Source organism: Teleopsis dalmanni, chromosome 1, assembly GCF_002237135.1.
Source record: "Teleopsis dalmanni isolate 2A chromosome 1, ASM223713v2, whole genome shotgun sequence".
NCBI classification, from domain to species: Eukaryota; Metazoa; Arthropoda; class Insecta; order Diptera; family Diopsidae; genus Teleopsis; species Teleopsis dalmanni.
Genome location: NC_051846.1, coordinates 210,499,963 through 210,525,289, shown reverse-complemented (window position 1 = coordinate 210,525,289; position 25,327 = coordinate 210,499,963). Strand labels below are relative to the sequence as shown.

The 25,327-nt window shown below is 29.4% G+C and overlaps 2 protein-coding genes across 2 annotated transcripts in view; one reads left to right on the top strand and one right to left on the bottom strand.

Annotated features, from left to right (window-relative positions):
* Positions 1 to 25,327, bottom strand: part of LOC119671711 — a 40,041-nt gene that overhangs the window by 13,576 nt on the left and 1,138 nt on the right. Inside the window, exons 3-10 of the mRNA XM_038082467.1 lie at positions 25,219 to 25,326; positions 24,692 to 25,140; positions 24,517 to 24,634; positions 24,122 to 24,454; positions 23,937 to 24,059; positions 23,427 to 23,591; positions 23,188 to 23,361; positions 770 to 896 (exon numbers count right to left, since the gene is read on the bottom strand). Coding sequence (XP_037938395.1) covers positions 770 to 896; positions 23,188 to 23,361; positions 23,427 to 23,591; positions 23,937 to 24,059; positions 24,122 to 24,454; positions 24,517 to 24,634; positions 24,692 to 25,140; positions 25,219 to 25,326 — 1,597 coding nt within the window. The remainder of the gene's footprint in view (positions 1 to 769; positions 897 to 23,187; positions 23,362 to 23,426; positions 23,592 to 23,936; positions 24,060 to 24,121; positions 24,455 to 24,516; positions 24,635 to 24,691; positions 25,141 to 25,218; position 25,327) is intronic.
* Positions 997 to 19,385, top strand: LOC119671712 (transforming growth factor beta-1-induced transcript 1 protein). Its single transcript, XM_038082468.1, has 4 exons — positions 997 to 1,229; positions 10,531 to 10,749; positions 18,562 to 18,795; positions 18,867 to 19,385. Exons 1-4 carry the CDS (start codon positions 1,227 to 1,229, stop codon positions 18,942 to 18,944), a joined length of 534 nt encoding a protein of 177 aa, XP_037938396.1. The 5' UTR covers positions 997 to 1,226; the 3' UTR covers positions 18,945 to 19,385.

The window sequence follows — 25,327 nt, the reverse complement described above, 5'->3', positions numbered from 1 at the left end:
CTCGTAGTTAATAGAGAGTAAGGGTGCTCAAGTGCACTGACTCAACTAGCCTCAACATAATAATAAATATTTAAGAAACTCCCATATGTTATTTTATTTTAATTTTCTGTATATATACTTAAAATTTATAAAAATAAGTATGGGACTGATTTTGTATATATATACTTGTACATTTAGAGAACTATGAAAAAGTATATTTTTTTTCAAGTCAACACTTAATTCATAAACTGGCTATTTAAACTAAAATACTAGCTATTTTTAAATATAAATTGTCTATAATTGTCTATAATAAGGACGAAATTAGAGCCTCTGTAAAATTTATGTCATGGATACATGTAACAATCCTTGAAGTTTATGCAAATTATAGAAATTGTACATCTACAATGGCCTTCAGTGAAGGTCGCCTAAATGAAAATGGAGTATGGGGGTTATGGGTCATATGGTAACCATTTATTTTATAAATTAAATCACCATTGGACTTTTTCTCTTGTATTATGTCATTATGCTTCTCACATCTATTTTTCTATTGTGCATTTTTTGTTGTTATTTTGAGGCAAAGTATACTTAGCTTTTGCATAAAATATTAAATGTATGTGAGAGTATCTGGAGAAGGAGAAAAAGCTTATTTTGATAAATATTTGAGTAAGTTTATGGCATATCCACAAGTGTGTATGCTTTATAATACTTTGACCACACTCAATAAACCAGGGTAGTTGGTACGGTATTGTAGGGTAGTTTTGATTCAGTGTAAATATAGATAGAGACTAACCCTTGCTGCTTATCGGTTCGATTTCCTTCGGCATTTCTTCGTCCTCGTTAAAATCATTATCTAATTCACTTTCATCTAACTTTACATGCAAAGCATTCACTATAGTTTCAATTGTATCACAGTTTCTCTGAAATTGGAAAAAAATTTAAATTTTATTAAAAAAAACAATATACCAAACTAAATATGTAATATTCTCATGTTAAAATTTTGTTTTCTCCATTACTTTTCAAAAATTTAGCTCCGTAAAAAATATACATAAATTAAAAAATTGTAAAATAGTAAATTTGTTTTGGGTGCAAAAAGTATAGAATATAATAGTGAACTGCAACCTTCGATAAATTGAAAGTTTGAAATATCCATTTTTTGCACGAATTTGTTTCTTGTGAATACCGATTCTACCAATTTTGGACTACTTGGATTTCTTTTGGAATAGCATAATATAACATCAATCAACAATATGGTAAGTGGTAAATTCGTTTATAATGTTTATCATTTGATATATATATTTAAGATTTATAAGTTCAATGCATACAATGGGGATGACACCTATGCATGTATGTAAATTTGGACTGTTCAGCGGTTCTGATTTTTTAAGTTTTTTTATCATAATTTTTATAAAAAAAAAAAGAATTACACATATAAGTTCTTACTTAATTATTGTTCACAGGATTTGCAGTGCCCAGAATACCCTATTTTGGCTTACAGTATTTTATTTTATTAAAATTATAGAAATAAATTTACGAAAAAAAAATTATTTTTGACATAAAAGTCATTAAAAATTTCAACAAATAATATATTTAACAATTTTTTTACTATTATTATTTAAGGTAAACTTGAAGATTATATACTGTGCTTTATTTTGCTACGGCCCGCAAATATTGGAATATTTCAGGCGTAGTTGGATAGTTGGTTCGGTGTAGTCTGATTAGTTTTTGTTCTATATTTTTAATAAATGTTTTATTTTTGCTTTGCTGTTATTAAAAGCATCAAGTTGACAGCAGTTTCTGACATTTTGTCAAGTTGCTTCGCACTTGTAATGAACACTCCCCGTAAAGTGACATCAGTTCCAACCCAATGTTTACCAACAAATGCTGTATTTAGCAGCTACTACTTAGCATAATCTGTCTGCTTTACTTGGCATATTCTATATTTCTTAGTGCTTATTTGTTAGTAGTTGTTTTTAGTACGTGTTGCTAATAAAAAAGTTAAGTCACTAGAGATTTCTAAGAATTCCGCCGTTCCATTAAAATTCACTAAAGCCAATGAGCTTCCAAAAATTAAAAAAAAAACATTATTTAAATAAAAATAAAAATAATTCTTTATTCGTTTTTAAAAAGTGATCTTTGCAGCACACAATTTGCAAAGATCATTGTACGTTGCAAAGAAAACTGGCGGCTGACAGCTTCCCCACCCATTTATCCATAGATTTTCCAGAACAAAATTTTTTACACTTCAGTATTTTTTTTGTAGTTTTTTATTTTTGTTGATTTTAACGCGTGTTTCAGTAATAAATGTTTTACTTTTGCTTTTATTTTGTTTTAATGTTTATTTAAAAAATTTAATTATCAATTATCTAAGGCAATAAAATGTACGCGTTTTTTTGTTTGTTTTCATAATTTGTATTTTTGGAAAGTTAATGGCATCATCGCACATAAGGCAGAACTTCAACTTAACGCTCTCTTGTGGGCCACTTCGGTAGCGCTCAACTACTCAGTCCAAATATGACGTCATAGTGCGTGAGTTGTTGCTGCCGATTTGTTTTTATTTTGCTATGGTTAGAATTATTTTTGTGCATTAAGCTCTATCAGTAGAGATAAATATGTGGCAAATTTATGATACCGGGTACGTATGAATGACATGTACTTTACAAGATTATTTCTGGTTACTCATACGCTCCAATGGATAATCATCAAAAATTATACCTGTATATATACATTTATAATATATAAAACGTTATATATACAGTATTCCATAAATGAATAATGAATAAGCGAATTTTTGCTTTTGTTTTTTTTTAATATAAAATATTTAAACAATCAAGAAAATTCTTCAAGTATTAATTAAAGAACTGCAAAGTATGACTAAGAAGATTGGCACACATAAACTATATTAGAGATTAAATTATTAGAAAATAATTTTTCAAATTTTATAATTCCTTTTAATTGAATTGTATTTTGTATAGAAAAATAATTAATATATAAAATTTACGATCCAATTAATTCTAATTTTTAAATTAAGATAAAACCAACTATCTGGTATTACTGGCAATATTTACAACTGTGCTCAGCTATCTCAAATCTTAGAAGTAGAAATCTTTTAACAGATAAACTCCTTGTCTGAATATATCCAGTCAATGACAGGATCAATGGTCACAAACATGAAAAGTGTTGTGATTGTCATAGATTTGTGACCGGTTGTAATACTAATAGAAGATTTTTCTCTACTTTTTAATCACCACTAATAAACCATTTAGTTTCAAAGATAAACCTTTTAATCTTGCCGTAGAAATTTCTTAAGGGATTTACTTTTTGTCTGAAACGAGCTACTCAATGACACAAAAATCTCTTTAATTACGCAAATATACAAAGTCTTAGAACTCACATAGGCTTTAGTTCCATTGTGACAACAATGAGAAATTTATCTCTTCTTCTTAATTAGTCTACCTGTCTAGTAATCTACCAATTTGTAAACACACATTAAAGCCATGTTTTTCCAAGTTCCTTAAAATTAAAATCTCCTAAGCAATTAAGTCTTTGTCTGAAAAGAACCACAAAAATGTTCAATCGTAGCATATATAAAATGTGTTGGGACTATGAATGCCTTGGAACTCGTTGTAATACTATTAGAAGAATTTTCTTCGTTGTAAAGGCTATTAAGAGATTAAACTCTTCCTCTTAATAAACTTTAGTAAACTATCTAGGTTCAATGAAAAACTTTATAACCGCATCCTGCACTTTCAAGTCCTCAAATTGGAAGTCAGCTACAAAACTCACTCTTTGTCTGAAGAAAATTACTTAATGTTGCTAGAAATATAGAATTGAGCAAACAAAAATTGATAGAATTGGAATTCGTTGTGAGACTAATTAACCGATCTCTCCTTAATAAACTCTACTAAACCATCTAGTTTCAATGACAAACCTTATTAATAAAATCATTGGTAATGATATAATAAAAATACGAATAAGAATTTCTATAAGTACTTCTACCCTTTAAAACTATGCTTTCTTATAATGACAAAGAAGATTTTCGTAAAACCCTCTAGAGTACTTCTACTCCTTATTAACGATATTTTCTTTATTTTCTCTAATATGCCTGTTCAGTACTTTTTCAGTAATCTAAACTCGATTCGTCTTTTTTAGTTAGAAAAAGATAAACGATAGTTTAGTGTTTTGAGTAAGATTGGAAATACGTGGAATATTTTATTGTGTTTTATTTTCATTATTTCGAAAGCGTCAATATTTTTTTTTTATTGTATTCTTAAATAAATAAAAAATTTATAAATTGTCACACCTTAACTGACCTTAGTTTTGCGCATTTTGCTGCCTCTATCATATCATACCGAACATATCTATAGTATATCGCAAGCTATATATCTTTCTGCTTTCTGCTGCAGAGGCATGGTTTCTTGTCTACTGTTACGCCTTGTGAAACATTTTCATAATTTCATTATTATGATTAATTTTTTTAATTTAAACTTATCGATACGATTATCTATCTTTTGAGTAACATTTGATTTATGATAAATATAATACACGTATAGAAATTTACGAGTATTTTACGAGTAGACAGAACGTGGAAACAATTTCTTCTTCCATGACTTTTGTTACTGTTTTTTAAGTCTTCTTTTGGTCGCTGCTCTACGTTGCTATTAATTTTTTATTATTAATTTTTTCAGTTTTCAGCTTTCAGTTTTTAGCTAAGCATTTGTATCTCTAATTCTAACTTTGTCGATGATCTAAGAGTGCATACAAGTATATTTCCGTATATTTCCGTATGCCTGAATATACGCGCTTCCAAGCAACTTAACCTAACCGCCGCACGGCAGTCGCGATGAAAACTTCTAACAATAAACTAATTGCAAAGTATAAAAGTAAATACTCATTCCTATGCCGAAATAAAGCACTGAATGCTGAGTGCGAATAGTAGAATTGATATTATTATTATATATATTACCAGCCGATAACCGCAGCAAAGTACGTTTTCGGGGTCTGGCAATTTAATATTAAATATTTATTCTACTCTTATTTAATAAACATTTTATATTTCGCTTCAATTCATTAAATATTTTCATTGCTATTGTGTAATTAATAATTTTTTTTTTTGCTTTACTCGTATGTGCTGCGATATGACCTAGTACGAAGTACCGCCAAAATGGAAGCAGGAGGTCTGAATTCATAAATTCTTTTCGTATCTATGCAATAAAGTCAGTCAGTTTGCAAAGTTTTTGTTTTTTTTTCTGTATTAAAATTTTTTCTTAGCAAAAGTAGTACAAAGCTTTCATTTGCGTAATGCAGACGAGGGGCACCACATCGCAGCCTATTGTGCGTATCCGTATCCGCACTCTTATCCGTAACTGAGTATGCAAATGAGAATCTGTCGATACCAACCGATATTCAATAAAAAATTTGTGATTTTAGTTTGGCAGACAGACGCATTCGTATAAGGTTTCATTTATTGAAGTTTTTATTGTCATTCATCATTGACATCTTGTTTTGCTGTAAGTGTCAATGGGTACATTAATTCGCGTATTATATCTTTTTACCCATTTATAAAGATATATTATTTGCATTTTTAATTTTTTCTTTTTTTTCTGAAATATTAAAATCGTGATAATTTTTTATTTGTTTTTAATTTTTTTTTAGAGTTTGCCTAACATGTTTGTTGAATATCAAACTTGCTTTAATGTAGATTTTTTAAGCTTCAAATTAGCTTAAAATTTTGACTTTTGGAGTTAATCCCATTTTGAACGACGGATTAGACACACAAATAACTGCCTTACGGTAAATGTGGTGTCTACCGTAAGGAATATGATTGATACATTAGTAAAGTAGAATTTTGCACAAAGCAAAACAAAAAAGAATCATTTTACGCATATATCTCTAGACTTATATCGTCAGACAAGACATCAAAAACATGAAAGAGACTTCGACATCGAATTAGCCGCCACAAACTATACATGGAACGGCTTCCATCTATCGTAAAGCTTTCAATAGAACAACATTTAAGAGACTATAGACACTGAAGTTGCTACCACACACTAACGTGGAATGACCTCCAATAGCATTGGACTAGTGACGTCTGTACGCTCCACGAGGGGTTGAAGAAATAAAAAATAAGTACAGATAATGCTGATAATGGAACTATGATATATCAGTTTGAATTTTAAATAGTGATATGCAATAACGAACCTAAAATACCATTCTTTATTTTACAATATACTAAAATTATGTCTGAGATGCGGTTTGTTGCAGACTACTAAAAACCTGACAGTATTTATCATAGTTAAAACGCAGTGACAACGATGTTAGTTTAGAACATGTAAGAAAGAATTATTATTGCCAATAATTGCTTTATATCGACTAATAAAACTTATTCTTCAACGTTCAGTGTTTAATTCCAAGCATATTACCGATCATTATCGCACCTATATAAAATATGAACATATGATCCATACCATCCAACATCAGCATTATTCGATAGGTTATATGTATCATAGAAATGGAAGAGAATGATCCAACAAAAACAGTATTTAAAACAACACTCAAAAAATGATGTAATGATAGGTTGTGTCTCGGATGGAGTGATTGAGTTCAGCAAACCCTAACTCGAGTTAGAGGCATTTAAAAAGAGATTTAAACCCAAACATTGCCGATGGGTTGTTGTGACCTTCTATAAAACATAAACAAAATTTTAATAATGTTGAAATTATATACTTCGCATTCAGTATAGAAAAGTGTTTTCACCTAAATAGATATGTATTTTTCGTCACTAAAAATCCAAATTACTATTATGAAAACCGATAATATATATATAAATATATGGGAATGACTAACTATCGATTGTTGAATTTGTAAGTCAATTATAATATTAATCTGCTGAACTTTAGGCAATATTTTATGAACAAAACTTTATTAAATACTTTTTGGGCTAAAAACTGTCGGATAAATAGACGCTGTGATCGATTTGTAACATCATGCAATCATATTTAAAGAACTAGCGAATAAAATGGGTCCAACCAACAACTTATCAAAGAAACGTATGGCTACTCTATGAATATATAACATACAGAAAAAAGTGAAAAATTGGCAAGATTGAGAGGTTATCTTGCAACAGGATATGTTCTTCACGAACTATTGCAGCAAGAAAGAAAAGGATCATATTCTGGTAATGGAAACTACATACTTTATAGATTCTTCGATGACTCTTTCAATGTGTAATAAACACTGACAAATTAAATTTTTGTAATCTTATGATTCCTAATTAGGAAAGATGTGTTTTTGTACTATTTAAAGTTTTGTAAAGGCTCCTAACAGTTTGGGTACACTCACTCACCACATCTGAGCACCTCTAGCTCTGCTAGTGCTAGTAATTTATAATCTAAAAAATATGTTTTTCCAACGAAACTTTTTTCTACTGTTATTTATTTCACGGTTTGTTAAATCAATAATCTTTTACTCATACCGAGTGTTGTTAGGTATGTGTGTGGGAATTGTTTGTGGTAACCGGTTGTGGTCGTTATCTAATATTTATTGAACATATAATGTTTAACCACAGTTTTTGTTTATATAATAATTTACTACTTTAACTTAAGTTAAAGTATTTATATTAGAAAAATAAATACTCGAATAGTAGGTAAGGTCGAAAACAAAAACGAAAAACAACCGCCAATGCACTACTGAAAAAATTTATTTGATTTTTAATATGGAAATTTTAGTCGTCTTAGTAAAGATCATAAAGCATGAAGCAAATCCATTTTACAAATAATGTCGGGAGATATATAGACATTTATAAAGAGTTGTATTTTTACCATTTTCTATATTAACCAAAAGAAATCTGCTGACCTTGATTAGTTCTATAGAAACGATGGAAATGAAATGCAATACAAATATTTCAAGAATTTCTAGCTCCTGCCCTGCTCTTCCTGCATGTCTATTTATAATATGAATAGCACTTCTCTATGGGTCCGCCGACAATTATGTGTCACTTTCAAGTGTTGTGCAATTAAGTGTAAAGCCATCAGCAAATGATAAGCATTTGGCAGTTTGTATTATTATTTTTTTGCTTTGCAAATTATATCTTTAGTGCGTTGTATGTGTACAGATAAGTTAATTTTAATTGACAACAAAATGTGAATATAATGGGGACTCCTCCAATGCTTAAAAATACTCGCAATGGCAGGGCATGAGCGTAAATATCGCAAACACAGAATGAATGTGTGCTAAGTGAAGTCATTAATGGAACGCCACAATTGTTTACTTTGATAAGAACCTTTTGAGCTTTCAGTTTACATTAAAGTCAATTTTTGTATATTTCAATTTACTTTGCTGATGACTTACTTTGGTAGTAAATTAATTTGTAAATATGAAAAAAACTATTTTTTAAATCAAAAGAACTTAGAATTATATTTTATGACAACGGATTTCCGTAATTGAGTTTTAACGATTCAATTATTAAAAACACATGGGTATTATTAAACTATTTAATAATTGAAATAGTAGAAAAAAACGAAGTGATAAAATGTAATATATACTAGTATAAGAATATACAGCGTTATCCATTTTGTGCTTCCGAAAGTAAACGTAAACAGAATACACTTTGAATTGACATTTCGATCAAACTTATTTCAATATATTATTTGGACTTTGCCAAGAGGTGTGAATTATAACATCATTTAAATGAGGACAGCATGAAAGCAAGAGAAAACTGGATTTTTTTGAGGTCATTTTCGATCATTTGTCGCCATAAAGCTAACAATAGCCCGGTCATAACTTGATAGATGTTCATTCTCAAAGAGTTCAGAATTTATTGTTTCTACGCATACATATGATCCTAAAAACAATGCTATAGAAACAATCAAATGATTTCTGTGGTCCCTTCGCATCCCAAAAATCTGAGGTTATATATTAGAGAAATTTTTCAAAACAACTACCGTCTTATTGAATGACATATTTTCCATCTCTATATCTTCATACCACAAAAAATTTGTATTCACGTAGCTGTAGCAAACACGATTGGTAGTTTGTGTCACACAATTACCATTTTTAAAAAAGTACGATCCTATCCTACCTACATATCAGATGCCACATCATAGAATGACTGTGGATGTAATTGTTTTTTTTTGACAAATATTTGTGGATTTTCAGTGACCCATAAGCGACAATTTTCATTGTCAAATCAGCTAAGTATATAAACATGTTAAATGTACAATCCATAATTCAAAAACTCGATGGTTAGCCAAATCCTTAGGACAGCTGTCAAATCATTCAGCATCAGCAAGCGACGTACGATACTAAAATATGGTCTTCAATTAATAACTGATCAGTATATTTTTGGTGTTATTATTCAAATTATTCAAATGGATAAATCTAAAAGTAATGTGTCTGATTAGATTGCAACTATCGTCGAACGATATATTAGATTTTAATTTGCATTGCTAGCAGCTATTAATGTTAAAGCTAATCATTAGACTGAGAACCGGAATTGATTAAGAGGAAAGCCATTATATTTTGTACCAACAGAGCCTCAAATGTGTAGCCTCATTTTATTACATGACCCGATCAAAATTGAGTGAGTTTGATTTGGGATTTTGAATGCTTTGACCATATAGTTGTGACATTATACTGTAACACTCGCTTTACAGCGTACACGTAAAAATGGACTGTGAAAACTACTCTTGACATTTATTAAGAATTCTACAATAAATATATATTGGCTCTACACTAAAGATGGGCAATATTTCGATTCATAAATTGTTTTTAAAATCTAAAAAATGTTTTCAATTTTGACGTTAAATCGCCGAATACTTTTTCTTCAATCCACAAATAAAAAATATTAATAATACATTCAGTTACTTAAAACAGAAACGTTTTATATACCATAATATGTAGATAAAAGGCACCATTTCAAAAATAAAAAAAATAATAACTCCATTATTCTGTATTGGGAACTGAAACCTTTTTGGGACATAAAACACCTAAATTTTTTGACACTGATGTCACACCTATTCAAGTTATCTGAAAATTGCAATTGAAGTTTATATATTACGAGTATATTATATTAGTGGCGATATATTAAAATTATTAAAATGCATAATGAGAGGGGCACGAGCCAAAATAAGTGAGACCTTTGGAGTCTAAAAATGGCTGGGTAAATTGACAATTCGACACAATTCGTGCAAATCACTTGCCGTTGGAAGCATTTTAATGCGACAACTTGTCGTGGTCACAGAAAGAACTTGTTGCGCTACTTCAGAAATAAAAAAAAAAGTTCAATTTATAATGATTAAATATTTTCAATTAATAAATTATAATTTTATCGCAACAAATAATCAGTTAAACGTGCTTTTTATTAATAATTTCATTTGTGTTTATTGTTGTTCTTTACTGTATTATTGTTTCTGAAATGAAGTAAGATTAACAGCTTTTGAATTTAAATAAATTTTTAAGGTTTTTTGTTTTATTTTCCATTGAATAATATTAATTCGTATGCAACTTATTTTTTGCTTTTTAATTATAAAGTTAATTGTTTTAATTTATTTGCAGTCTGACGCAGTCTGTCACAAGTGCAATGAAGTCATCACACAGCGCATCATCACAGCCTTAGGCAAAACATGGCATCCTGAGCACTTTGCCTGCAAGGATTGCGACTCTCCAATTGAGGAGGCTACCTTTAACATTCAAGATGGTGAACCTGTGTGCGCGAAATGTTTCCTAAAGAACTACTCAGGCACTTGTTTTGGATGTAAACAACCGATTCTAGAGGTAAGTGCCCATTATATGTTAAGCAAAGGTTATGCACCTAGCTATTTATTTATTGAAAGCAGTAGGGTGGGGTTTATTATAATTCCATTTACTTTTTCTTTTTTGTACAATATTTTTCCATTTGCTGAATTGAATTTTATTATAATGACTAATACTGCTGATATTAATTGGGTTCATATTTATTTTTTGACATTAATTGCTTTTAATGAAGATGAATTCGTGCTAAAATGCAGCGAATACGACAAAATGAGGACAGTGAGATAAGAGACTTTTTTATGTGTATTTAAAATATAAAAATACTAAAGACTTTGACAGCAATTCAGCGCATACATATTTTTTGTTTCATTCTCAAATGAACCCATAAATAATGAGTTTTATTAGTATATCACGATTCACTTGTCTATGCTCTAGACAAAAATATCCTTTTTAAATCGATAGACAAAGTCAAAAGATTGGCTACTATTTTCATACAGTTCGCATAAGAATTACACCCATAAAGACACTTTATATAATTCTGAACCTTTTTCTGGTTCTATCAAGAGAGCTATCTAGAGAACTAGAGAAGATTTCACTACGACAATGGACACAAAAATCTAACCTGTGTTAAAAATCTGTACTGGGAAATAATAGTTCATCTTCATCATCATCCATGACTATACAGTCCATGTAGGACAGTCTTCTATTCTTCTGTTTTTTGCTTTTGTTTTTCGTTTCTTATGTTCATTTCTTCTAAGTCCTGCTGCACACTGTCTTTCCGTCGTTTTCGTGGTCACCCTCTTCTTCTGCTGGTTTCTACTTCGTTCCCACAAATCTTAAGAAAATAATAGTTAATCGATCCATATATATATTCTTCAACACAAGTTTGGATCGGCCTTTTGGATTTCTGTAGTGTTTTTCAAACTAAACATAGAGTGGGTCATCCGTGATACTGCTAACTAAGATTGAAAAGTATAATATGACATTGTAAACCGGGTCAAATCAAGTCGTCATCAAATCAGTCAAAAATATGAAGTAAGATCTACAAGAGTATCAGTCTCATATGGTGGAAAAGTTTTGGACCGATAAACGGTACAAACAAAGTACTACTATTTTGATTGATATAATACTATTGGTGATAGTAAACACCATATTTACTTTTAAGAGTTTTATCAAATAAAAAATGATTACACTTAAAAAAGAGGTGTTAATTCGTCATTGTTTGATAGATATTTAGTTAATATTCAATTTAAAAAAAAATAAGTCAAAATAACTACATGTGGAATATTAGAAATTCAAAAAAATGTTAGTCAGCTTTAAAATTTATATTCTTTTGAAAGAATTTGCAAATATAAATCATTTGGTCAATTAAGTATGTACCATATATAAAAAAAATTAAAAAACAAGCTTCAAAAATAATCGCTACCTACTATTTTCGTGCGCTTTTGTCAAAACAGTTAAAAACTAAACATCTTCAGTTTTTTTTGTGTGAAAATGTGGGTAGTTACAACATGAGATGAACTAGGTTGGTGGAATATGGAATGCGGTACACGAAATCTTTGGAATATGTAGAGAATACATATTGTATCTATTCTTGTTCCAACACTGAATTAATATCCGGGTTTGTGACAAATTAATTTGATAGTTAATGACACAATAATGACAATCCAATACCTTTGGATTACCTTTATTTCTTAGTTGTGATATATTAGAATGGACTTACTTCTTAACATCAAAGTGGTCTCGATTCTTGTAGAATGTTGAGAGAGAATAAAAATTCTTTCACGGGAGTTGGAAAGAATAGTTAGTTATTGTATAAGTTGTGGGCCCTGACTTATACCCTTAGGTTTTTAGGTTCGATTATGTTTTTTATAATATAGAGAGGTCACATCTAAATCTATAAGTACTTCAATGAAAAGTTCTTAAGCACTTCTTATATTTGTGTGGTTTGGATTTTTTTAAAGGGAATAAAATTTATTTTTTAAATTTTTTTTTTTGAATATATGATAAAGAAATTTTGTAGGAAAACAGTTGGTAAAAATGTGTCTCAAATAGGATAAAATAAATGTTACAAGGCAGAAATTGTTTACTCAAATATAACATTCGTGCTCTATAGCACTCTATAGCACAACATGTCTATCTATCACGTCGTCTTTATTTGAAAACCAATTTAGCCTATGTTGAGATACATCTTCATACCACATGTGCTTGACTTCTTGACCTTCCACAAGGAAGGTGATTTATTAATTATACATTTGTAGAAGTGTGGCATCAACTTCTTCGTCAAAAAAAAACTATTTTTATTGCGTTTTTGTTCTCATGTATTTAGAGTACGTGTCCTCTTCATCGACTGCTCTATAACTAATAGAACTATATTGCTTTTCAATAAGGTGTTAGGAGGATTTTCAAGAAAAATGACAATTTTTGAAGATGGTTATGACAAGTTCATAAATTTCTACATTTACAAATCGAATCTTTAGTGTAGAGTATATGAAATTCGTTAAGGATTGTTTAGTTTTTAATATTATATATACAAATTATAACAATATGTATGTTTTAAGCAAATTTGTGTGTGTCAACCCCCGCAAATTATTTCCAAATCTAAAATAATGACAACACAATTTAGTATTCATCATTAGCGAGACTCATTGCTGGTCTTTAGGCTGTCAGACAGTGTACGAGTATATGACCTAAGTCCATAATTGGCAACCAAGGCCCTAGCCGGAGATGTAAACGAAAATGCGTACATTTTTATTATTAAACTTTATGTGCCAACATTTCCATTCCACTCATTTCTGTTTTATTTAACGATTTTATGATTGTTTATATTTGTATCTATATCTATATTTTTCTATTTTTTCTATTATTTCTATATTTTTCTATTTTTTCTTATTTTTCTACTTTTTCTTTTTTTCTTTTTCATTTGTAAATTATTTGAAATGATTGATTTAATTTGATTCGTTTGGACTTGAATTGATGATTCTAATTGTTTCAGCGGATTGTATGGAGTAGTGTGCCAGGCAAATGCTGTATTCGCGTACGGTTGGCGGTATCTAATTTCAATGCGTTATTCCCAGACTGTTGGTCTTCAATCTAGCCCGGTCCGGTGCGTCATCTTTAATTTTACTTGGCGTTTGTAGGTGTTGTGTGCGTTTCGGTTTCTTAATTTTTAGTTGTTAATTTTTCTTAATTTAATTCGGTGAAGCTTCGCTCATAGCGGCACGGTCACTTGTCTGCACCGCTTTATTTTTGAGATGATTTTTTTTCCACTTTTCTTTTTCTATATGTGTAGTACTTTCATTGCTTAGAGTGAGATACTTTTTTGAACTATTTAAAAAGTTTTTAGATGAAAGTGTGGGTTTTTTTTCAAGATGTATTTTAACAAATTTTGTTGTTTAATTTTTGTTTTACTCTCGTTTTATTTTCAAAATAAAAAAAAAATTATTTCACCACTTAACATTAAATGTTTTGTGTAGCACCTTAAGTTATGTTTTTTATGTAATTCAAGTTTTGGTTTGATGAGAAACAACTTTAAATCACATATACCAAAAAGTATTGGTAAACATTATAATATATGAGATATATACAACTATATATATTTTTAGTATTTTCTAATAATATTAAATATTTTGAACTTTTTAATAATACGGCGGTTACATGTGGTACCAATCAAAACTGAATAAACTGAATAAACCCCTAATTACCTATAATTTTTATTATTGGTCTTTAGTCTTATTCTCAAAGCATCAAATACCTTTGATATGTTTTTCTATTATTGTGTAAAATAATGCACGAAAAATCAAATATCTGAAACTAATCACATCGAATTCAGATAGTATACAGATAGCATCACAATAGGCAAAAACACCTCCGAAGACATTTTTTGTTTTAAATATTAAGGTGTGTTTATGAAAAAACGACAAAACTTGAAATATTGTATAGAAAAATAAACGACACTAGTCAAAAGAATATATTAAAATATATATATGACTATATGAATCAAGTTTTCTCATGGAAAATTGAAATCGTAAATGCAAAGCTAAATCAATAAAAAAACTTCGCGAGTCAGGTTTTGGAAAGATGACAGAGAATGAAATAAGAGCAACACAACAAGACGATTTTAATAAAAAATAATACGAAGAAAGTAGTCGCTAACTAAACAACGAAATTCTAGATCTTCTGGAAAAGATATTGTTAAATTCATAAATGTACAACAATTAAGTAAGGAAAGTCATATAATCCAAATGGATAATAATAAACTACAATTCTTACAGTCACAAGCTAAGAACTAAACTAATTTTGGATTGATAATGTCGTCTGTAATTTAGAGGCTCTCGGAAAAACCCACTAGATGAGGATACAGGACTATGGAGATCTGTCAGAGACGAATTTAAGGTACACCTATACTTCCATACTAAATGAAAACGATTATGTAAATGAGGTTGGAAGAGAAAAGGGAATGTAAGATTCCGAAAATAGTTTAAAAATAAACTAAATAAAACCAGATCTGATGATAATGTATAGTAATTTTTTATCTTTCCACTAATTGCTAATATTATATATTTAATTTTGAAAAACTCCAGCGTTTTTAAAATATTATATTAAATAATTAGACCTAAGCTTTTACAGATCGATGTATTAATATAAATATTCCAATTTCTTTTAATAGTTGGTGTTTATTGGTAGGTTAATGTTTATTAAGTTATACATATTATTAGATATTATTTCATTAATATTACTTCTTTTTTTATTAATTTTAAAGAGCAAAGTAGTAAATTTCAATTTAAAATCCTAACAAATTAACTCAGTATTATTACTTTGAGCAAGACTTTTCTGTAAAATGCTATCGTTGACAGTTTTTCAGTATATATATATATTTTCATATATTAACTTATTTTTGTCTAAGTAATCTCATTTTCGAAATCATGTTAAACCTAAGCTATGATCCGACCGATAAATGACATTTATTTTTGTATAATTTATACGCCCACACTCCCATATTTGTCAAGTCAAAGTAACTAACACGGCCAGCGTTCGCACGCGCTGTCAAGCATGTGTCAGCTCAAGTCGTTAAGTAACGTCTCCATCCCAACGGGCAAGTCGGAAAGCAGTCAGCAAAGCGTCGACCGTCCGTGTTGCTGTCGCTGAGACTGAGGCTGACGCTGAGAGTGAAACCGACGACTGCAAGTAAATGCGATAGCAATGGCAAATATTGCTGTTATTTAAGAATTTTATTAAATATTTGCATGATGACGTATTTGACGTACTCAACTGTTGAATGCATAAATTCTTGTGGAAGCAACAGAAGCGAATTCAAAGTTAGTCTAGAATATAATTTATAGGGGAACAAATACATTTTTAAAAATTCCATTATTGGTAGATGGATTTGAAAATGGAAAGTGTTCTTCTGGATTTAACTATTCTTTGTGTTACTTATTTTGTTGACATTCAGTTAGTGTAAGCATAGAAATTTCTTCGTTCCTTCAGAAATCAATTCAAGAATGAATAAAACTTAATTTATTTCAAAATATTATGATTGTTTTCTTTTTAGTATAGAAATGATAATCATTACTCTATTTTGTATATTTATATTTATGGAACATTCTAACTTTTTTATCATAAAAAAAGACTAGAGATTTATATCTCTAATTTAATGTCTTTGATATTATATCTACTGAATAAAGGATCCAAATCAACTTTACATATATAAACCTAAATTTGTGTGTGTGTCCAAACCTCCAGTTATTTGCTAACTGGAGCTTCGTCACAGTCCTGCATAGTTATCGACTTATGTCTACGGTGTATTGTCTAATGACAATATCCCAACACGGGTATTAATTTTTCGTTATAAATCTCTTTTATTATTTTAAAAATAACTTCAATAAATGGTACAGCTACTAAATGAAAGATCCAGATTAAATTTGAATCGAATAATGCTTTTATGCCAACACAGTTCTTTGCTTACTACACTTCTAATGATATACTAAGTCTATCAGAAAGATATAATATATATGTGTACATATATCTTGATTTCATTCTATATATAAAGCAGTTACGTCTGCTGTTAATTAAAAATTACCAAGGATCTCTGCCATATCTTATTTAAAACGTGCAATACAAAATGCAAATATAATCATAAATAATACATCATAAATAATTCAGCATTATAAATCGATTGCAACAATTGTTTTGCACTTATCATAGTTCATATTGAAGTAAATGCCATTAACTCAGGGCCTTGAGTTGTTGATTTTTTATATGTATTGTATTTTTCAAAAATAGTGAAGTAACATATATATAAAAGTTGGATTACTGCTTAGTAAAGCAAGTGGTTTAATATTATTGAACTTTTGTGATGTGTACTATTAAAATCTTTACAGAAATTTCAATGTCCTTCGTCGCGCCACTTGTAAACAAATTTTGTTTCAAACTGAATTCAAAGTCCGCCACTGTTCTTTTTTTGCTCACATTCCCAAATTTTAAATAACTTCCAAGAACGTGCCGACCAAACCATTGTTCAATGCTTTAAATGGACTGGCCTGGAGATCGGTCATGCCACTGGTATGAGCGATCTGATGACCAACCAGCAAAGTGGTGTGTAGAATTCCCCAAAACAATTCTAGTAGTGGGCGGAGGAGGAGGATGCGGATGACTAGAATATAAGCAATTACCATTTCACACCGCTCCACTCAATTTTCACTTAAATACACACAAGTGAAATAAATAAAAATATAAACAAAATTAATTATTTGCAAATTTAAAATGTTTTTTATGTCTTTTATTTTTATTTGCCTGTATTTGCAAAAAATATTTCAGCAAATTATTTTGTTTACTTGCCCTGTCGATAACTTTTTTTTTTCAATTTACAATACAATAATTAAATATTATTTAATTTAAGTTTCTATTTATTTTGAGATGAGTCATTTTCGTATAGAAATGCTACTTTTGTACGGGAAATAAATTTGAAGCAGATGTTTCATTATTAGCAAATTATATGAAACGTGTAAATGAAATTATAAATGAACTTTTTTAAAAGTTTATCTATAATTTCAATTTTTTTTATTTTATATGTATAATTTAAGATAATTAGAGTTGAGTGTGAAAAAAGACAGAAATTTCTAATATAATGAACTCCCACTTTAAAAGGATACATATACTATCAAATCTTAGAGTATTCACTTTCCGCACGGGGAGGTATGCAGATCTTAGATCAATCACTAAATAATCATGAAGCGTATCGGCAATACATAAATTAGTCAATAAGATGGGTGGGACCCTGTAGTACCCCCAGCTATCAAAAAGTAAAAGTGCCTAGTTGCGCTAATTCGAAAAAAAGGATCAACATATACATATATATACTATGTTTAGGAAGTGAAAATGTAATTGTAATTTTGTTAAAAAATTATTTAAAAGAAACAATAGTTCTACTTTCTAACAGCTTGAAGGTCCGCGCCTTCCTTTATGTGTATAAAAATATATTTCCATTTTACTTTCCGATAGATAAGATATATGAATTATAGAAAATGTTAGCTAAATATACTCTATTAATCAGACAAGACGAATTCATTGATGGATAATAATAATTTATTATAACTGTATAACTTTTATTATTAAACTCTCTTAGAGGTATTGCAATAATACCCCTATACTATATTTCTGAAATCATGAAATCTATTCAGATACTCCATTTTGAAATGAAGTATCACAATTTGCTAAGACCACTTTTATTCTAGACGGTTTATTAATACTTTAAGATCATATTCTTACCGAGTTTCAAATATTAAAAAAGAAATCTATTATTAAAATTTATTTATTTTATTATTTTTATGCTTTCAGCGTACAATTAAGGCACTTGGTCAAACATGGCACGAAAACTGCTTTGTCTGCGGTGGTCCTTGCAAGAAACCATTAGTGGGTACATCATTTTATGAACGTGACGGCCAAGCCTATTGTAAGCCAGACTTTGAGGAACTGTTTGCTGCTAGATGTGCTGGTTGTAGCAAACCAATAACAGAAAATGCGATTGTGGCTTTGAGTGCTAAGTGGCATCGCAATTGTTTTAAGTGCAAGGTGAGGACATATATACATATATCTTATAACACTGACTTTACTAACATAATTACTTGATCTTTCATTTCTAGAAGTGTTTAAATCCCATCACAGCAAGTACTTTTGCTGTAGAGGAAAATAAACCGGTTTGTACTGATTGTTCTGCTTAAACTTAGCACCAAACAGTCATTAACAATCAATGACAACACTAGCACCCGAAGTAGGTCCCTCTTATATCGTAAATAAGCGCCAATAACACCTGAAATAAGCCTCTCTTATATCGCAAACAAGCGCCTATAACACCTTTAACAAGAAGTCAACATATGTATGTGTAACGAAGCAAATATAGCGAGTAAAAAAAAAAGATGAGAACTATTGCTTCCAAATAAAAACCAACAACAAAAACTCGCGCAAAATTACCAACATAAGCAACATCTATGGACAAAAACATTTCACTGAAGGTCCATTTACTAACAAAAACTATTAATGCAAATATCAATTGCACGTCAACCTACCAACATAACATCTATGGAAAACAAACGTCTTAGTGAAGGTCGACATCTCTAGGAAAACCTTTCAACTACACTAGAAATTTAAAAAACACAAAAGCACCAAACAAAAAAAATATTTATAACGCAAATTTTTGTATATTTTTTTAACTAAATTTTACTACAAATTTTATAGGAAACCCAATATTACAATAATAGCTTCGGTAAAACACTATAAGCAAATATTTCGAATAGTCTATCCACCAATAACAACTTACCTTAAACTACAAAGAATAACACTAGTTACATTCCCAGAATTAATTACTATTTTACATTTCAAACAAATTACTTAAATTACTACAAATTACTACAAATTACTACAAATTACTACAAACAACTCTACAAAATTCTTATTCGATTTTATTTTTAACTTTTATTGATTTACAAAAACATTTATTTTTATAAATTAATAAAATTTATTGTAAAATTGTTAATAAATACAAATTTCCCTGTTAAATCTGTTAAACCGTAAAATGGAGTTTTATTCACTTAAAGTGTATTGTTATATTTATAAACTATATATAAATAATAATGTTTTTTTACTGGTATTATTAACAATAATATACCCACAATTTAAAATAATTAAATAATAATATAATGTAATATAATATATATAAATATTTAGGAATGCATATGCTACAAATAATTTAATTCAACTTTTCGAACAAATCAATTTATTGTTATTAATTAATATTATATTTTATTAATTATTAAATATACCTCAAAGAATTGGATTGTGTTTGTTTTAAATATTGTATATACTTAGTAATAACAAATTGCAGTGTAATATAGATTTAAACCCTAAATAATTGAACTCATTTAAACACTTATTATGTTCCCCCCCATTCACTTATTACACTAAATCTTATATAGGCTCAAGGAACTGCCGTATCGCAAAAATTGAAATAACTTCTAGCATAAAGGAATAACTATAACCCCAGAGCTAATTTTTGTCATTAGCTCTATACAGGTACTGCATTAATGATTTTGTGGAAACTTGTGAAATGAGGAACGTTTTGAAAAATAACCTAAAAGAAAATAGGTGTATTTTTCTTACAATTTAAAGAAAGGGTAATTCCTTTCTTTTCCTTAGTTAGGCAACAAACTAACGATGGGTGTTAACGCAGATCCAGGTGCTTTCTTTTCAAATTAAATAAATAGCTTATTGTCGATAATTACATATTTGTCTTTATTTTTGATCATAGTTTGACAGAATTGACTCGAAAAACTCGAACTGTAATACGACACAATAAATTTCTAAACGTTTTCACACTCTATAGTTTAGTAGCCAGCAGACCCTTCTTTAAAGGGTAGCCATATTCTATCTATCCACTAATGCCCAGACGCATGCGTTTAGTGATACAAAGTAAGGACTTATGTTATACGTTACATGTTAGTTATTTGTTACCTATCTTAACAATTAAAATTATCTTATACGATTTATAAGTTTCCGAAATACATTAGACATCTTAAAATGGAGATTTTTCAGGTTCAATAGATCGTTAGAAATCTGAACACACTACCGAATACAGTGGACTCACTTCTTACAGACAGATTATATAAAAGGCATTAAATAAAACGAGTTTCCCTGGTCTTCTAAAAGCCTTGAAAGGCCAATAAGTGCATTTATGATATGTCGCAATTTTTCTAATTAGTTTTAAAAAAAATGATTCACACCAGCACTTTGACAAATTTTATAATGCTTGAAATATTTTACAATATCACTCTTATAAATCCAAGTAAAGTGAAAATGCTTTACAATAGCATTTTTATAATTCTTAAATATATTGATGTTTCGTTTTCCATAAAGCTACTGAAAACGTACATATTCTTTAAGAAACCATTAAAAGCCTTATATTTATAAGTCTCTTAACATCTGTAGAGGTTTATACCAGCACTTAAATAAACCTCATGGGTTATGTGCCTTAGTTTCAACCGTAAAAGAAAAACTCTAGTTTTTGTAAACATTATAGGCACTTAAACAATATTTTAATAAAGTTTACAGATAAATACAGATAGATACAGATAATTAGACAGACTTATATTCATTTTTATAAACTATATACGATATTATTTATATATAACTTTTTATGTTTTATATAGCAAATAAAAGAAATAGTGATAACGGTCCGTATATTTAAGTTTAGAACTTTTGATTTCATATTAAACTTTTTGTAGTAAACAAAATATTGTACATTTCTTAAAATATGTATATCTGATGTTCTAAACTTCTGCATAGATATTTCAATCTATAAGGTGTCAGTTTCGATTCTTCCGATTTACTTTTTCTAAGCTTGATTCAAACCATGGTTGAAGGTTTTATGGTGAACCTTGTGGGATTTACAATTTAATAAGTGAGTTTTGCGTTGCAAACTTTTTTATCAAAATTCAATCACTCATATTTCAATATAAGATAAAAGATTTCTCCAGATTCAGATGTATAGGTTCCCTTTTTTCATTTTAAGTTTTTCTAATAAGTTTGTCCAATTGACTTTGATTTTTTTCAATAATATATATAGAATACATTTTAATTTATAAATATGTTATATATATAAATAAGTTTAGAGTTGTTTATATAAAACTTTAGTTAAGAAGCCAAACTAATGAATCAGACATCAAATTTGTATGAATAGCACATATTTACTGTAAAGACCTAACCTCATCATCTAAAAATCTAATATCGAAATCTTCTTGTTTCTGCTTTATTTTGTTTCTGTTTATGCAGCTTTGCAATGGTTTTAAGAAGTTTTTCGGTCGTAAAAGTGGGTTTCAACACTCGTGGGACAGTTTTCGAACTTGTAGTGTTCATTGCATTCATCTACAAATTAAATTTTACTTTAAATACTAGTTCTTCCAAATATATATATGTAACATAAGAAAATATTGTAATCTGGCATAAATATATGTATATATTATTTTGAGAAAGACTTGACTGACTATACATTCTTCTTCAACACAATTATTCTATCAGTTTTCAAATATGTCCTTATATAATCTTATCTTTCTTATATAGTGACTTATTGAGACCTTCAAAAAAAAGATGTGATTGGTTCCTCATACAAGTCACATCTTTTTCTTCGGATCATTATTTTTATGATTACGAAAAGAAAGTACTTGAAAGGGGCCAGATCTCGAAAAATTTTGGAATGGGGAATTAAAATCATCATCAATTAATGATCCTGTGATCTCGTTTTTTAAAATGCAACAATAACACTATATTTGTTAATATTTGCCATGTATTGTTTTTCTCATTTACAGATAATCCAATTAATCTAATACAGCGTTTTTTTCAAAATAAATATATTATAGCTTTTCCGGACAATGTTTAGTTGCTTTGTAGTGTAACGATATAGAGAATGGATGAAATTACAGAAATCAATCTTTATTATTGTGTTTAAATATTCAAAGTAACGCTCAACATTGATACATTGATTAATATATTGATAATCTTAATCGAAGATAAACAAACTCGGTATCAACTCTGCTAACAGAGTCCTTATAGCAATATTCACACTTCTGCAACCAAAACGTTCGGAGTCATCGATGTCTGTTCGACCCTGCTAAAATTTAGTACATCAATAAAATATGGCTGATTTTTACGATTCAAAATTCTTGTGGAAGAATTTACGAATGAAACTGAAACACTGAAACTTCTCAGTTATTAGTCGCATTGGCAATTTGAGCAATTTTTATATTCATCTTACAAGGATAACTACACTTTAATTTTTATATTTGTGTTATCTGTGTTATATTTTTCTTCTAACCTACCTACCTAACGTACCTACGTATAACTTAACAGAATATAACGTAGAAAAACACATCTTAGTCTAACAAAATGTTTTCATCTATATACAACAAAACTTACCTTTGTTTCTAAGGCAGAACCCAGCGAGTCAAGTATAGAGTCTAATGCTTGGCGTACTTGATCTTTTGTTACTGTTTGTAATGCATCCATGATAACTTTGCTCAATTCTTGCTTGTTTACTGGGTTCTTCTCAGGTACAGTTAAAAATGACTCTAATGTATGAACTAAGTTAATCTAGTAAAAAATAGATGATAATGTTAAGAAAACATATGAAAGTTAATTAAACTAAAATCACTTACTGAGCTATTGCTGTCATGAACATCTTCAATTCCAGTTCTAACAATAGTATCAACATATCTCTCTTGAACGAGTATTGATGTATCCTCGGTTGAAGAGGGACCAGCAGGAGGTACCGGAATGGGGTCCATAGATTGTTTTCTCAAACTTGTAGACGAATGTGAAGCCTTTAATAAAGATTTATATGTTAAATACAGAAGCTTTCAAGTAAATTACATATTTCAATAGATATGTATAGAGTATTTAAATTTATAAAGTAAAAATTTACTTTAGTGAAAATATAGTGAAAATGGAACTATTTATCATTATCTGCTAATGTTATTTAACAAAAATGGATATATGTAAATTATAATATTTAGGCTTATAACTGTATAGAAACCATGCTTTTAAAACAATAAATATATATAGTTAAATCCAGTGTTATTTTTGAAGCGATATGCAAATAAATTTATATACATATACGTACTATAAATTTATTATAAATGATAATGTATATATATAATAATACTTACCACGAGTTTGCGTTGGTTCATCTGGCGACGTGGACGATATTTAACATTTTTTGGAACAAGGATTGGCTCGTACATATTCAAGTCATTCATAAACATTTTCAAATCATAATTGGCATGATTGGCCTAAATAATATAATATAATATATATAGTTATAAATGAAGACGTTTTGCGATTTTAAATCTACCTTAGAACTTTTATGTTTTTGTGTAAAACGCTCAGTGTGCAAATCACAAATAAAAGTAGCGAATTTTGTACAGCGATCCTTAAGGCAATCTATAATAGCATCGTTAGGATCGAAAATACCCTTATCAAGACATATGTTAGTGACTGTATGTATGTAGTCAATTAGCTGAAGTAGCTTTTGCGGTAAAGAATCCATTAAAAAATAGCGAATCTGTTTCGAATACGTTTGCAAAGCCTGATACAAAAGCGAATAAATACCCAAAATTCTCGAAGTCGCTTCATTCGTTACAGCGCTATTGAGTTGCTCTAATGTAACAGTTCGAAGGTCTTGTATCTAAATCATGAAATATATATTATTTAAGTACAAAAAAATAGATTTTTTATGTCTTTTCGTACCATGCCCTTTAACGGCAACAAAAAATTACGTGAAAATCGCACTGCAAACTCGAAAGCACTTTTTTGTTTTTTATGTTTTTCGAGACCAGTTGGTGCATATATTTCGACAAGACATAACCTGTGGATAAATATAATTTGGTATATAAGTACAACAAACCCTGAACTAATAACTCACTTCAGCTTATCCAACATTTCAATTATACGTTCTTGTGTATTTGTCATCTTTGTGAAGATATGGCCCTTTTCAATTTTAAGTTCTTCAATTGATCTGGTAAGAATCAGTTTTTTGAGTTTTTTAAGTTTGTTGGGTTTAATTTTTTGTTCCTTGGGGGCTTCAATTGGCTGCTTATTAACAGTTTGTGCACGTTGGGGCACGTAAGTAGGTTTAGGTTGAACACGTGGTGCAGTGTTGTTAGGAGCTACATTAGGTTTTGCAGTATTTGTGCTGAATTTAGTATACTTAGTGCGCGGATTAATTTTACTTTTTGTAGCCTCTTCTACATGCTTGACTTTTTGAACCTCTCTCGTATCTTCCGATATATTTTCTTCTACCTGCTTTTCGTCGTCAACACTTACACGCAATTTCTCCTCGCTGTTGTTACGGTGTTTAATGAAAACTTTCATCTGTAATGTGGAATAAGGAAAATGTTTTGGAAATAAGAAAGGAATTTTAAAAGGTGAGGAAAAAAGTTTAAGGATTACTTGTGGCGGTTCGTCGCATTCATCTGGTTGTGTATCATCAGTTAATTCAGTGTAACGCATTGGTGCAATATTCTTGAGGAAACTTAAGCCCATTGCCGGTATCTCAGGC

What these genes read in the sequence shown, in the direction of transcription:
- LOC119671712 (XM_038082468.1), top strand. An exon ending in GTAAACAACCGATTCTAGAG is followed by an intron (nt 10,750 to 18,561) that starts GTAAGTGCCCAT and finishes TTATGCTTTCAG; the next exon opens with CGTACAATTAAGGCACTTGG. An exon ending in GCAATTGTTTTAAGTGCAAG is followed by an intron (nt 18,796 to 18,866) that starts GTGAGGACATAT and finishes TTTCATTTCTAG; the next exon opens with AAGTGTTTAAATCCCATCAC.